This window comes from Puma concolor, chromosome A3 (genome assembly GCF_028749965.1).
Source record: "Puma concolor isolate L17-30 chromosome A3, mPumCon1.1.hap2, whole genome shotgun sequence".
NCBI lineage: Eukaryota > Metazoa > Chordata > Mammalia > Carnivora > Felidae > Puma > Puma concolor.
Window position 1 is genome coordinate 23,657,511 of NC_141669.1, and position 15,377 is coordinate 23,672,887.

At 41.9% G+C, this 15,377-nt stretch overlaps 1 protein-coding gene across 3 annotated transcripts in view; it reads left to right on the top strand.

The window, feature by feature from the left end:
- Window positions 1-15,377, top strand: part of CLIP4 (CAP-Gly domain containing linker protein family member 4) — an 83,322-nt gene that overhangs the window by 10,950 nt on the left and 56,995 nt on the right. Inside the window, exons 1-3 of one of the 3 annotated variants that reach the window (XM_086700286.1) lie at window positions 4,763-4,903; window positions 5,801-5,840; window positions 12,669-12,816. In XM_086700286.1, coding sequence (XP_086556412.1) covers window positions 12,684-12,816 — 133 coding nt within the window. In that variant the 5' untranslated portion in view covers window positions 4,763-4,903; window positions 5,801-5,840; window positions 12,669-12,683. Of the gene's footprint in view, window positions 1-4,762; window positions 4,904-5,800; window positions 5,841-12,668; window positions 12,817-15,377 lie in introns of those variants that run through there. The other 2 variants (XM_086700284.1, XM_086700285.1) reach the window with 2 other exon arrangements.

The window sequence follows — 15,377 nt, forward strand, 5'->3', positions numbered from 1 at the left end:
AATCCTTGTTCAATGACCTCCTGCTGGTAGTTTGAAATTGGCAGGAGTGAGAGTATTTGCACATGGAAATTAGCAAACGCTAAAATTAGGACTGCCCCTGCCCTAACCCCCCAGAGCTGGTTTTTAAATACACCAGCATCCCAGTGGCTATAGGTAGCACCATACTTTTTGTTGTGTTTCTATTCTCTCCTCTCTAGAGGGTCTGAGCATCTCTTCTATGCTTGCATGCCATTCTGGCTTTTCCTTCGGCCTATTTCTATCCTTTTCTCGTTTTTATATTGGATTTTCTGACTTCTTTTTGTTGACTTGCAAGCGTTCCTTACATATTTTAAATATTAATCCCTAAATACTTTTGAACACATCATATATCTTCTCCCAGTTTGTCAGCTGCTGTTAACTTTTTCTATAGTAGTCTTCATTGGAGAAAAGCCTTCATTGTGATGTATGGCAAATCTCTCAGCCTTTTGTTTTAAGGTTTGTACTTTTGTAGTCTTGTTTTATGAAGTAAGTCCCTACCCCCATGTTCATAAAGACATTCTCCTACATCTTCCTTCTACCTTTCGAATGTAGGTCTTTAATTCATCTAGAGTTCTCCTTTGTTTTTGTTTTTTGTCTTTTTTTTTTTTTTAATTTTTAAGTGTATTTATTATGTGAGAGACAGCACAAGTTGGGGAGGGGCAGAGAGAGAGGGAGACACAGAATGCAAAGCAGGCTCCAGGATCTGAGCTGGCAGCACAGAGCCTGATGCGGGGCTCGAACTCACAAACCATGAGATCATGATCCGAGCCAAAGTTGGACGCTTAATCAACTGAACCACCCAGGTGCCCCATGGGGTTCATCTTTGTATATGGTAGACATGGAGCATCCAGCTTTATTTCTTCATAAACTAAGCCAGTTTCCCCAACAATATCATCTAAATGACATATATTTTTCTCATTGATTTGTGATACCACCTTTATATATGTTGAGGTCTCACGGTCTGCTTCTGAGCTCCCTATTCTGTTTTACTGTTCTATTTCTGTTCTAGGATCACACTATTTTTTTTATCACTATGTGGTAATAATAATATCTGGCAGGGCAAGCTTCCTCTCTTTGCTGTTGCTTTTCCAAACTGACTTAACTATGAAAATTTTTATTTTTCCTCATATGTTTATTGAAGTTCCTTAAACTTTGAGTTGGTATAACATTGCATTTAGAAATTAGATGGATTTTTACAATGTCAAGGCATCCTATCCATGGCATGTCTTCATTATTCAATCTTCTTTAAAACATTTTTTTAATGTTTTTATTTATTTATTTTTGAGACAGAGACAGAGAGCATGAGCAGGGGAGGGGCAGAGAGAGGGGGAGACACAGAATCTGAAGCGGGCTCCAGGCTCTTGAGTGGTCAGCACAGAGCCCGACGCGGGGCTCTAACTCACAGAGTGTAAGATCATGACCTGAGCTGAAGTTGGACGCTCAACTGACTGAGCCACCCAGGCACCCCTCAATCTTCTTTTATGTCCTTAAATAGAATTTTAAAACTTTCTCCATAAAGTTCTTACAAGTTGTTAGGTTAATTCCTGGATATTACGCTTAAGAGTTTTATTGCTATTGTAAATCTTATTGTCTATTATATTTCCTGGTTGCTTACTGCTGATATAGAGGAAACTATTTTTAGCAATTGATCTTGTACTTGACAACCTTATTGAACTCACTTATTACTTCTAATAGTTGATTCTGTTAGCTTTTCTCTGATGATGATCCTATCATCTGCAGATATAGATTTTAGGGGCTCTACCCAGTGCTCTGATATTTTGCATTTCACGACTTCTGCTAGTTGGGCTTCAATTTGGCACTCCTACGTCCTGATGGCCCCTACATCCAGATTCTGAAAACTGAGCCTTGTCTTCTTCTCAGTGAATGATATGATATCCTGCCCAATACCTCAGTCCACATAAGAGCAGTGGCTCAGTCTTCTTTTGCCTATGTCCTCAACCCTTTTACCATGGTTTGGGTCCTATTAGCTGCTGAGAGACCTTTTTGGTGCTGACTTCTGGTTGTCTGCTTGAATTTCTGAATGGTCCCTGCTATTTGACACAACATTTCTGTGTCTTGAATGCCCCAAAGGACACCCTGCATAGGTAATACAAAATAGTGGATCAACACAAGACTTCAGATCAGACAGACTTAATTTGAATCTTTTCCTGCCCCAGGGTACATCAAGCAAGTTCCATAACCTGATGGAGTCTCTTTCTTCATTTGTGAAGTGAAGGCAAGTAAAATCCCATAGGTAAAGGGCCACACAGTGGTCAGTCAGTAATGCCCCTTCTCTATACTGATCACCAGTGCTGATAACTTCCTGTGACTGTGGTTTATGTTTCATTGTCCAGGAACCTCGCTGTGCCTTCAGATACAATTGCATCTTAGTAGGTACAGTTGTACCACATGCCCATGTGCCTTCCCACCCCAGCAGATGGTTTAAGTTCCAAGTCCTGGTCCAACTCTTGTTAACTGGGCAATACGTGGTCATACTTGTATGACCCATGGGGTTTTCTAGGGAGCATGATTCCGATGAGTGCTTACATTCTTGATGATGGCTTATGGAATAAATTCAGTATTTTGGACAAAGGCAACCAGGTGAATAGGAGACTCTCTCCCTAATTGCTTGGTATCCTGGGAAATTGCCTGTGTACTATTTTGTGTTTGGGTGTAGCAGAAAAGGCCAGTAGCCTGGCTGGTTCTAACAGAGACTTTTATTATAGTTAAAAACAACTCAGCTAGCCACACCCTGTCACCTACTAATAGTGGTATCTCAGAGGGATAATTTAAATCAGCAATAAAAGTGAACTGTATACCTATGGAAACAGCTACACCAATAGCACCTTCTGTTACACACAGATCTTTATGAGTTTTTGTGGCTCACTGACAACAGGACTAATTGATAGTTGCTTAAAGCCAACCAAAGTTGCCTTCCTTCTTCTAATCAGTGAAAGAGGTGGGCAGGATCAGACAAGAAGAGGGTATGATGGCAGCAGGGAGAAGGAGGTGCAACTCCCAAAGGGAGGAGGCAACTGTGTCACATGATCATCTCTGAGCGTCCATGAAGGTGCTGAACCTGCAGAGAAAGAGAAACTGGCAGCTGACCAGGGACCGTGGGATGGTCATGGCATTTAAATATTGCATAAGTTCTATGGGTTTTAGCTGACAGTGTGCTCCACCCAATTCAACAATGTAATATTGACTGCTACCAAACTATTTTGATATCTTGAGCTATGCTAATAGAAGCATGGGACCTAGAAAGAGGTGAGAGTTTCTATCTTCTCTGCACTGAACAGGACACCACGTTCATTTGTGAGCTCTAAACAAGCTGGGGTATGTCATAAAGACTCCTTTAACATGCTGGTGAGTGGGATCTTGACCCTGTCGTACAAGGAGTAGCCTAAGGGACAGAGAAAGCTTGTCCTAGATATCTTGAATCGGAGGCAGACATGATCTAGAAGTCCCCAGAGAAGAAACCCAATAAGGAGAGATGCAGGGAGGTGATTTAGCTCAAGGTAGGAAGAGCTTGTCAACAAGGCTGGTCTATGATAAAATGGCTGCTTTTAAAGAAAGAGTTCCTGGTTACTGGAGGTATTCAACTATGGCCATTTGGTGTAAGGATGCTGCAAGGGAGACCCAGGCAAGGGAAGGGGGCTTTTTCTAATCTCCAGAATCCGTGACTCCAACAGGAAAAGATGCTCTGGTGTGCCCCCAGCACTTCCCTCTGCTCTTGCAAGAGACCCAGATAGACATTCAGTCATTCAATATCTGTTCTTGCCAGGCACTGTGCTTGGCGAACACGGAGGTCCAGTGTGGTAATCTGTATATCACAGCCAGAATGAAAAGGCCTCAGAGAGAGTTGTTACGTTGTAACATCAGTGATGCAGTGTTATAAACCTCAGTCATGGGGAAACAATGGACTCATTAAGTTCCTTCATTAAGGAGACTCATTAAGTGCCAAGCAACACCTTTCCTTCTACTGGGTGATGGAGAACCAGGATGTCAGCACTTATGTCTGTTAGTTGTTACAGTTTCACCACCTCTGGCTCTTGGGGAATGGAGATGGGACCGAGGGAGAAGAAGGTGAGAAATGAGCAAAGCAGCAGGAGAAATAAAGTTCTGGGACGACTACTCACGTCTCCCCTTCTGCCTCCACAGACACCTTTGGGTGTATTCGGCCTGGGTATAGTATCGGCTAGGCTTTTTACAGCAAAACCTGCAAACAGGTAATTGACTGGTGGACCTATTCTGGGCCATGCACAGGGTTAGACACAGGGGAGCCCCAAACAGATAAGACGCCATGCCTGCCCCTGTGAACTCGGTGGGGGCGCTCCTAGCCCCGGGGCGGGGGTGGGAGAAGGTAGCTAAGGGCTTTAATGGAGGAGTACAGCGCGCCAAGGGCTGCCGTCCCTACCCACTGCCCTGGGCCCTGCGGGGTTCCCCCGAGAACCTTCCTGCGACTGCGATGGAAATACCACGGCGCTACCACCTCCACGCAAGCCTAACCCAGGAAGCTCCCAGGCGGTGCTAACCTGGAGGCTCCACCTTCCGTGGGCGGGGGCCCGCGGGGGCGCAGGCAAGAGGCGCGCGCTCCTCGCCTCCACCCCACCCCCCCAGCCCCGGCGCGTGCGCGGGGCTGGGGCCGAGGCCTGCGCGCGGCCCGGGCGCCTGCACTGCGCGCGCGCCGACCCCGCGTGGGGCCCGGCTCGGCGCGCGCGGAGGCGGCAGGCGGGAGGGGCCGGACCAGGTCTGGGAGCGGCGCAGCGGGAGGCTCCGCGGCCGGCCACTGGAGACGGGCGCCGGGCGGAGGAGCGCGCCTCTCGGCCTTGCCTCCGTGTCTCCGCGTTCGCAGCCGGCCGTCCCGAGAGGACCGGAGGAGCAGGTGGGGCGGGAGCGCGCGGGGGCTGCGGGCCGGCTGGGCGGGGGCGCGGGTGCCCGAGGGGCTGTTGACGGCTCGGGGAGGGCCGCTCTGAGGCGCTGGGAGCGCCGCGTCCGCGTCGGGTGGCGCAGGGGTCGCGGGCTCCCGCAGGCCTCCCCGGGGCTGTCGCCGGGGGCGGGGGCGGGGGCGGCGCGGCCCACCTTCGGAGAGGTGGGTTTCTCCTCTCCGCTCCTCGCGGGCTGTGTAACTTTGGGATGAGGAGCGGCGCGGTGCCTGGGTTGCGGGCCCCCTGTCCGCCTCCGCAGCCGCGGCCGCCCGGGCGCCCTGGGAGTGTCACCCGCACGCAGATGTGCTGCGTGCGGTGCGCCGCCTTTGGTGTTTTTCCTGCAGCGGGCCTCTTCACATCTCCCGTGCCTCCCCTTGCTTAATAAATTGTTAAGAAACCTTTTGCCGGTGGGAATGCAAAGCTAAACCAAATGGCTTTGCTTCCAGACTTTGGCTATCCTGAGATTCCTTAATTCGAAATAATAGGAAATTGGGAAGGGAAGTTGGGGTGGAGGGTTGGGGGCACTTGCTCTGAGCCCTGCCCTAAACAGAGAGGTGGTTTAGACCTCATCCTTGTAGATTAGATTGATGGGTTTATAATGTCAGCTTTCTTTTAGATGTCAGGTTGTTCATTCATCCCGAGACTAAAGAGGCAGTTTGGATTTAAACTCTGAGACAGTGTTTTGATATATATCAGAGGATGATATTCTCAAGGGATAGTAACTTGCTCTATGTTCCCAGCTAGACTGTGGTTCACATTGTAGCAATTTCATAGTATAAATCGGTGCCTGTGAAATATTTCAATATAGAAACACGCTCCTCCTTAGAAACATCCTGCAAATACTTCATTTTCAGATTGACGTTTGTCATTTATGAACCTTCTGCACAATTTGAAGTAAGTCGTCTAAATGGCAGAAGATCAGGCGATGTGGGACACGGAGCGACTATGGACGGAAAGCAGAGAATTGAAAATGGCAGAAATCTAGCCTTCTACATCTTTATTATGCAAAAGCATCCTGGTTCTATCTTATTTTGCTAACAATATGCGTTTTTAAAAAATGCTTTCATTTGGTAATGGACCACCTGGGCTGTAAGATTAGATCTTGAAATATGAGTATTTTTACTTGTTTGATAGAAGATTTAACAAATGGTATATTATTTGTAGTACCTACTTCAGACATTTCAGATTCACCAGATACAGTTTTCACTAGCAGGGTCTTTTAAAAAAAGTGATATTTATATGGTGTCTTTTTATTGTTCTTAACTCCAGTTTTGAAACATGTACTAGTGGCCTTTTTGTTAATCAACTCTTTCTCCCTGTTTAAACCTACAAATATCTGGTTACTTTCAGGCTTACTGTTCCCTGGTTCCTTATGTATAATTAACCGTGCTGCTATTGGCTTGCTTAGTTTTGTTAGCCTTTGTTTATTGTTGATTCTTATTATTTTCGCATCTGGAATTTGAGCAGCACTGTTTTCCTTCAGTGGTGTTCTATAGAACTTTCTGCAACGAGGGAAGTGTTTCTGCACTAAGCGTGGTGTCTGCTACCCACATGTGGCTTTTGAGTACGTCTGTGGGGCTAGAGCAATGGAGGAACTGAAATTTTAGTTTAATGTAAATAGCCACGTGTGGCTAGTAGCTACCTGGTTGGACACTGCAACTTTAAATTTTTAGTCCTTCAGGAAGCTTCCACTGACCCTCTTGAACACAGCATTTATTACAACTGTACAGTAATTTCAACTTTCTTATAGGAATATACTAGACTCTGACCTATGTGGGGACAAGGGCATGCCTATTTTCTTTCTCTTTGTATGCCCAGCCTAGGACTTAGAAACACTCAGTAAATGCTTGTTGAGTGACTAATGAACTTCTGGAGGGCAGGTGTCTTTTATATTCTTTCTAGGGCTGAGAGGCAACTAAGTATCGAATACTGTAAATACCTGTTTAGTGATTGAATAGATTTATATATGTAACAAATAAATGGATAGCTGGAGATACTACATTAAATTTTTTTGGTTATTATCTTTTATTGAAGCATAATTAACATACAGTGTTATATTAGTTTCAGGTGTACAATATAATGACTCATCAATCTATATATTACTCAGTGCTCATCATGATAAGAATACTCTTACTATTCTTTATCATTTTCACTCACCACCTATCCACCTCCCTTCTAGCAGCCACTGGTTTGTTCTCTGTATTTAAGAGTCTGTTTTTTCTTTGTTCCTTTGTTTTGTTTCGTAAATTCCACATGAGTGAAATCATATGGTATTTGTCTTTCTCTGTCTGACGTATTTCACTTAGCATTATAACCTCTAGGCCCATCCATATTGTTGCAAATGACAAGTTCTCATTCTTTTTTGTGGGTGAGTAATATTCTACCTCCAGTCTTCTTTATTCATTCATCTATGGGTGGATGCTTGGGTTGCTTCCATACCTTCACTATTGTATATAGTGCTGCAGTAAAGGTAGGGTGCATACATCTTTTGAATTAGTGTTTTTATTTTCTTTGAGTAAAAACCTAGTAGTGGAATCACTGGATCACTTAGTAATTCTATTTTTAATTTTTAATTAATTTTTAAAATGTTTATTTTTGAGAGAGAGCGCTCAAGTAGGGGAAGGGCAGAGAGGGGGGGAAAGGATCTGAAGCAGGCTCTGTGCTGACAGCAGCGAACCTGATGTGGGGTTCGAACTCACGAACTGTGACATCATGACCTGAGCCGAAGTCAGACCCTGAACTGACTGAGCCACCCAGGCACCCCTCTATTTTTTACTTTTTTTTTTTAATTAAAAAAATTTTTTAAATGTTTATTTTTGAGAGAGAGACAGAGACAGAGTGCAAGCAGGGGAGAGCAGAGAGAGAAGGAGACAGAATCCGAAGCAGGCTCCAAGCTCTGAGCTGTCAGCACAGAGCCCAATGCGGGGCTTAAACTCATGAACCATGAGATTATGACCTGAGCCGAAGCTGGATGCTTAGCCACCCAGGCACCCCATTTTTAATTTTTAAAGGAACCTTGGAGATATGATTTAAATGCTTATTTTGGTTATGGTAATTTTTTGGGAATCTAATGGAAATAAAGGCTCCTGGCAAAATATAGTATTTAAATGAATGAAAGGGCCTCGTGATTCTAACTCATGTGGACACAGCTTAGATCTCCTGTTAGTTGAGTAGCTCAAAGATGCTGCCCTTGAACCATATTCCAGATAAAGCTGAGGGAGTCTTTTGACCATAATGAGGTTCCTTAGTGAGGTCTACTAGCCTTGAACCGCTTTGAAAAAGTTAGTGGCCATCTCTTCTCACCACCATTCTGTGTTAGGGAATAGACCAGGAATCCTTGAAAAAATCACAAGATATTTGAGCCATGTTACCAGTTGCATTTTCTCAGAGCTGTTTTGGGGTGATGGTGTAGGATGGGATTCCTATATAAATCAGAGTTTGGGGAATTTGATTCTAGTTTGACCAAGTTTGAGCGAGATCCCAGGTGTCTTAGATCTTCAGACCCAAAAATTGCTTTTCAGAAGGATTCTAAAACTTTTAGAGGTGTGCAGTTTTCTTAAGTGGGACTAGAGATAGACTGTTGAGTTTTCGTGAAGGAAAGGAAATGGGACTAAGGAAAGATGCAATGAAGACACAAAATACAAAGAATGTTCAGGACGTTGGTTAGGTAATATTGTAGCTTCTCTGGGCTTGAAGTATCTAGTATATGAAATGACAGTGTTTATTCCACCTTGTTGAGTGAATCATCTTTCCACACTGCATCTAAATGAAATATGTGTAAGACACTAATCTAGCTCCTGTGATAGTTGTGCAAGATAGAGTTCTGTGAGGATCTCAGCAGTCTACAAGGAAATGAAAGTTGCTCTGAGGATCACTTTCAAAAAATTTTTTTTGGATGGGAAGCTCTACCCTATAAAAGGGAGGTTTTTATTTTTTTATTTTATTTTATTTTATTTTATTTTATTTTATTTTATTTTATTTTATTTTATTTTATTTTATTTTATTTTAATATGAAATTTATTGTCAAATTGGTTTCCATACAACACCCAGTGCTCATCCCAGCAGGTGCCCTCCTCAATGCCCATCACCCGCCCTCTGCTTCCTCCCACCCCCCCATCAACCCTCAGTTTATACTCAGTTTTTAAGAGTCTCTTATGGTTTGGCTCCCTCCCTCTGACTTTTTTTCCCCTTCCCCTCCCCCATGGTCTTCTGTAAGTTTCTCGGGATCCACATACGAGTGAAAACATATGGTATCTGTCTTTCTCTGTATGACTTATTTCACTTAGCATAACACTCTCCAATTCATCCACGTTGCTACAAAAGGCCGTATTCCATTCTTTTTCATTGCCAAGTGGTATTCCATTGTATATATAAACCACAATTTCTTTATCCATTCATCTGTTGATGGACATTTAGGCTCTTTCCATAATTTGGCTATTGTTGAAAGTGCTGCTATAAACATTGGGGTGCAAGTGCCCCTATGCATCATCACTCCTATATCCCTTGGGTAAATGCCTAGTAGTGCTACTGCTGGGTCATAGGGTAGGTCTATTTTTAATTTTTTGAGGAACCTCCACACTGTTTTCCAGAGCGGCTGCACCAGTTTGCATTCCCACCAGCAGTGCAAGAGGGTGCCCGTTTCTCCACATCCTCTCCAGCATCTATAGTCTCCTGATTTGTTCATTTTAGCCACTCTGACTGGCGTGAGGTGATAGCTCAGTGTGGTTTTGATTTGTATTTCTAAAAGGGAGGTTTTTCAACGTTTTTTTTTTTTTTTTTTTTTTTTTTTATTTTTGGGACAGAGAGAGACAGAGCATGAACGGGCGAGGGGCAGAGAGAGAGGGAGACACAGAATCGGAAACAGGCTCCAGGCTCCGAGCCATCAGCCCAGAGCCTGACGCGGGGCTCGAACTCACGGACCGCGAGATCGTGACCTGGCTGAAGTCGGACGCTTAACCGACTGCGCCACCCAGGCGCCCTAAAAGGGAGGTTTTTAAAGGTGGCTTCCTCTTAACCAACTCAGAAGGATAGCCACTTAATCACTTGGCTGAAGAATTAGGAGTATAAAAACATGAGTGAGTTCTAAAGTGTGGTTGTAGTCAGATGAATCTTCTAAAACATGGTTTGAATCAGAACTCTCTCCTTTTAAGAAATCAGGAGTTTCCCAGTGCTTATGGAATAAAGTGGTTTGGTCTTTGATCAGGTGTATGAAATACTCCCAAGTAGAGTCCTAAAAAAACATTACAGCCTTACCTCAAACAATGTACCTAAATGTGCCCTTGTTCCAGCCTACTTCCTTTAACATGCTCTTCTTTTTAATTTCTGCTGACTGATCTTTCAAGACCCGTCTTGGGATATGCTTTCTTCATGCACTGTTTCTGATTGTCAGGAGTGCCCAATGTAGATGTTCCTTGTACTTATGTCACAGAACATACCCCATTCGATTTCATCATCTATAGTTACTAGTGCTATTTTATTCACCCTAGTAGATGGTAAGCTAGCTAATAAGCCTGGACTATCTTACTCACTTTCGTATTTTCCAAAACATCCAGAATAGTGTGGTGCCTTGTATGTGGTGGTTCCTTAATAGTTATTAAGCCTTGTTTATGTCCCTTGATTTCAAAGGAAGCTTCATACTGTGCATAGACTATTTTGCTCAGATTTACTGCCAAAAGTAGCAGCCAACAAGTAGAAATCCTGTTACTTTCATCACTGAGAAGCTATAGCATTGAAGGAGGACTGTCTTTGGGGATGTGTGTTACTTTTTGGAATTGAAGTGTTTGAGGAAGATCACCTCGCTGTGTGGCACCAATTCCTTGTTATTTCCCCATTAATGTGGTAGGGTTACTATCATAATCATTCAATGTATTGGGTGGCAACTAACTTTAGCATCTAAGAAAACATGAATACCTTTAACATAGTAACAGTGTATTAGGTTATTTAATAAAGAATATCCATGTCCACATAAGCATGTGCCTTATGACAAAAAAAAAGTCACCTTACTCGTTACTAGTTCCTGACAGTCTTCAGAAAACATGAATCATTGGAAAGGAACCAGTTAGCTCAGAGAGGTGACTGTTTCTTTGGATCAGGGTGGTGATGGTGGAGTAAAGATGGTTAATATAGGATTGGTTAAGTATAGAACACACACTGAATAATTTCTAGCATGGTGTTATCTGCTAGGGTAAGCTGCCAGTTAATTATCTTTATTCTTTCTACTGAAATGGCCTAGAATCATTTTTATTTAGTTTTGTAGTATGGTCTTTGCTTATATTTAACACTGATGAAGAGATTTATAATATTTCAGACTTTACAGACTTGATGCAAAAGAAACTGGATGCTTTTTACCTTTATATATAGTTCAGTTGTACCAACATTTGCTCTGCTATGCCATTTCTATCTGAGCTAGGGTGCAGCAGTCCACTGCAGGGCAAACATCCTAAGCTCTCATGTTTTCTGGGAAAAAGAGGCAATATCAGTGATGTGGTTTAAAAGGCATGGCCTTCCATTTTCTGCATGGATGGACTAAATGGATGTTGTATGTTGGGGAGAAGTAAACAATGCTGGGAGCTCTTAGACCCATATTTGTACAAGTTATGTGATTGATTTCCAGTGAAGCTTTCTAGGATGTCAGAAAAGAATGAGAACACTCTAAACTAGATTATTTTCATGTGATGAGCACATGGCATGAACTGTTAGAAGACAGATAATGTAACCTGTGTCAGATCCTATGATAGAGGTACATCTACAAGGGATATTATATCCCTTTATTACTCTAAGTAAAGAGAATATCACCCACTTGGGTTAACTCAGCATTTAAAAACCTTTTCACCTAGGGGTGCCTGGGTGGCTCAGTCAGTTGAGTGTTTGACTTAAAAATTTTTTTTTTAATGTTTATTTATTTTTGAGAGAGAGAGAGAGAGACAGAGCACGAGCAGGAGAGGGGCAGAAAGAGAGGGAGACCCAGAATCCAAAGCAGGCTCCAGCTCTGAGGTGGTCAACACAGAGCCTGATGTGGGACTCGAACCCACCCACGGACCACAGGATCATGACCTGAGCTGAAGCTGGACACTTAACCGACTGAGCCACCCAGGTGCCCTAAGGTTATGACTCCTGATTTCAACTCAGGTCGTAATCCCAGGGTCATGGGATTGAGCCCTTCATTGGGCTCTGTGCCAAGTATGGAGCCTGCTTGGGATTCTCTCTCTCTCCCTTTCTCTCTCCCGCCCTCTGCCCCTCCCCCACTTGCTCATGCACACACTCATTCTCTCTAAAATAAAAAAAATTAAAAAGCAAAAACAATATATATAAAAAAGGTTTTCATGTGTTTTGGGGGAAATACTTAGCTTTTTATTTCTCCTGAGCTTTGTCTAAAAAGATTGCATGTCTGTAAGAGACAGTGTGAAACAACATATATTCTTTAATAGCAGTTTGCTAAAAGGAAGTTTTTCCCCCTTCCTCTCTCAAAAAGATTCTTGAAGGTTGAAGTTAAAAAATGTCAGTAGATTGGGGGTCCTGGCTGGCTCAGTCAGAGGAGAATGCAACTCTTGATCTCCGGGTTGTAAGTTCAAGTCCCATGTTGGGTGTAGAGATTACTAAAATCTTTAAAAAAAGGTCAGTAGATTATATATTAAAAGAAAATAGGCTTTTTGTGATTCAAGGCAATCATTCTAAGTTGCATACAAATACAATAGATAGGCTTTTTTCTCTCTCTCATTAAAGGTGGCTTTCTAGAAGATGACCATAGAGGACCTTCCAGATTTTCCAGTAGAAGGAAATTCTTTGATTGGAAGATACCCATTTTTATTTCCAGGTTCTGATACACCAGTTGTCTTTTCCATTTCTGCAGCACCAATGCCTTCGGACTGTGGTATGTTAAGTAGCCGTATGTGTTTTCCGTAGACTGGAGACTTGACTTCTATCTTATGCCCTTTTTGCATTCATAATTCTTCCTAAAGCCATTTGCTGTGGTTTTCATAAAATTGCTAGTTTTCCTTTTTCAAAAATACAATTGCCTTTTTCTGCCTCTTAAGCTAAATGCTTTATTTCTGCTGTCTGCATTTTTATTATGTAAAAATGTTCATTTTAAGCACCATGATGGATTTAGAGGATCTTATTTTTAGAATGCAGTGGTGCTTAGACATCTAGCATTCTTTTGCTATTGATGTATTTATTTTGGTTAAATATACTGACTTGCTTAAAAAGCCATGTATTAAGACAAAACAAAATACTGTGAGCTAGCCATCTCTAAGGGCCCTGTTGTCTCTGAAATGCTAGGATCTAATTTACCAAATAATCACTGCTGAAATGATCCAAATTTGGGTGACAGTGTAATAAGTTATGTGTTTCAGTACATAAGCAAGCCGAGTTTGGACTGTCCCAGGTGTCTTCCATTGTAATTATAAGGTATACACAAAGACAGTAAAACTTAAAAAAAAAAAAAAAAAAAGCCATATGCCTAGGCAGGGAGAGTGAGACCTTTCCCTGGAATGTGGAATGGGTTGGCTCATATTTAAATCAGCTCACTTAAATATCCTTTGTAAAATGTAAATTTATAACTATTCTAGTTTTTACTTATTTAGGCTTATTTCCCTAGACCTGTGTTTTATCAGATACTGATAAAAGAATAAAAGAAAACAAGGAGATAAATTTGATAGATTTGTTACATTTCTAATTTAGTTAGGATTTTTCAAGTAAAGTATTGGGTCATCATTTCAAATCGTCTTTGGAGGTAAAGATCATGCAGGTTTTATTTTTTATTTTTTTTTGTTTAGAAATGCAATTTTTAAGTATTAGTAGGTATAAAATTATTAGATTGGGAATTTATCTAACTTAGTAATATCGATTTTAATAACTGCTCATCTCCAAGTTCAGATTTTGCCTTGTAATCACCAAAAGTATTATGTAAAACCTGAGCCTATATCCTGGGAGGTATGTGCAGCTTTTACAAAACATGGACTGGGCTTATCTTCAGGTATAACAAAATCAGTAATGCAGGAAAAACCTTAACTAAAGCACTTTGTACCTTGCTTATGACGCTTACTTCGTTCTATCCCAAGTCATAATTGTGTGATCTCTTTACCCAGACCATAGCTCTTTGGGATGGGGTAGCAATCAAGCTTTGTTTTGGTTTGTCTTAGGGCTAATATAGCCATTTGTTGCTCAGTCAGTGTTTGTTGAATAAATACACTGAATGTAAGGTGATAATGGATATTGACCCTTATGTATAACTGAAATTAAATATTGCTTATATGCTTAGAATTATACATTCTTAGAATCTGAATGGACCTGTAGGTCAGCTTTTCCCTACTCACTTCTTAGGATAGAAATTCTATTTTCAAGATCTCTAATAAATAACCACTCAGTCACTTGGATATCTTCAAGAGTGGGAAACTAATGAAATAGTCCATTTCATGGTTAAAAAGTTTTAGGTGTGATAAAATTGTTTTTGTATTTACACTCAAAATATGTCTCCTGGAAACTTTGGCCAACTGATACTGGTTTTTGCTGTGTGGAACACACTTCTTTATATGATAGCCTTCAAATATTTAGAGATAATTTGAATATTTTTACCTAGCTTGTACTTCCGTAGGCTACAAGTTTCTGGTTCCTTCATCATTCCCTCAGTGGCAGGATTTCTAGACCCTTTTCATTCTAATTGTTTCCTTCTTAGTACACTGTTGTCAGTGTCCCCTTTAAAAGTGGCACCCTGAATTTATTAAGTATTTTTTGAGGGCCTGTTATGTGCTAGGTACTGTCCTAGGTGCTGAGGATAACACAGTGACCAAGACAGACATTCTAGTGGGAAAAGATAGTAAATTAATAAACAAAATATAAATATCCCAGTCAATTTTGTGGAGGAAAAAAACAGGGTGCTGTGATAGAGGATTAGTGGAGCATCTATTATAGATGGGGTAGTCATCTGGAGTCAGAGGAAGCTGGTCACAAGAAGATCTTGGAGAGAAGTGTTACAAGCCAAAGAATAGGAAGTTAAAGGCACAGAGTTGGGGGAAAAGCCTTTGGTATATCCTAAGAATTAATGGAAGGCCATCGTGGCTAAGAAGCAAAGTGATTGAGGGGCAGAATGACAGGAGAGGAAGTTGGAGAGGAAGGCAAATCTTGCAGGATTATTTAAGCCTTGGCAAGGGATTTGTATTTTATGCTAAGTGTAATGAAAGCGAGCCATTGAATGTGAGGCTGAGAATGAGATTAAAACAAGAAACAAAGAAAGACCACCCTGCACAAACCAGAGCTTAGATGTATAGTTCAGTGTTGATTCTCAAGGTGGTTACTCTGTGAGACAATATAAAGACTTTTGATTGCTTTGAATACCTTCAGAGCCAGTTTACACAGAGCACATATCACGTGTGTCATAAACTGCACAATGCAGTGTTACTACTTTTGTTTAAACAGTGAATTGCCTCTTAAATG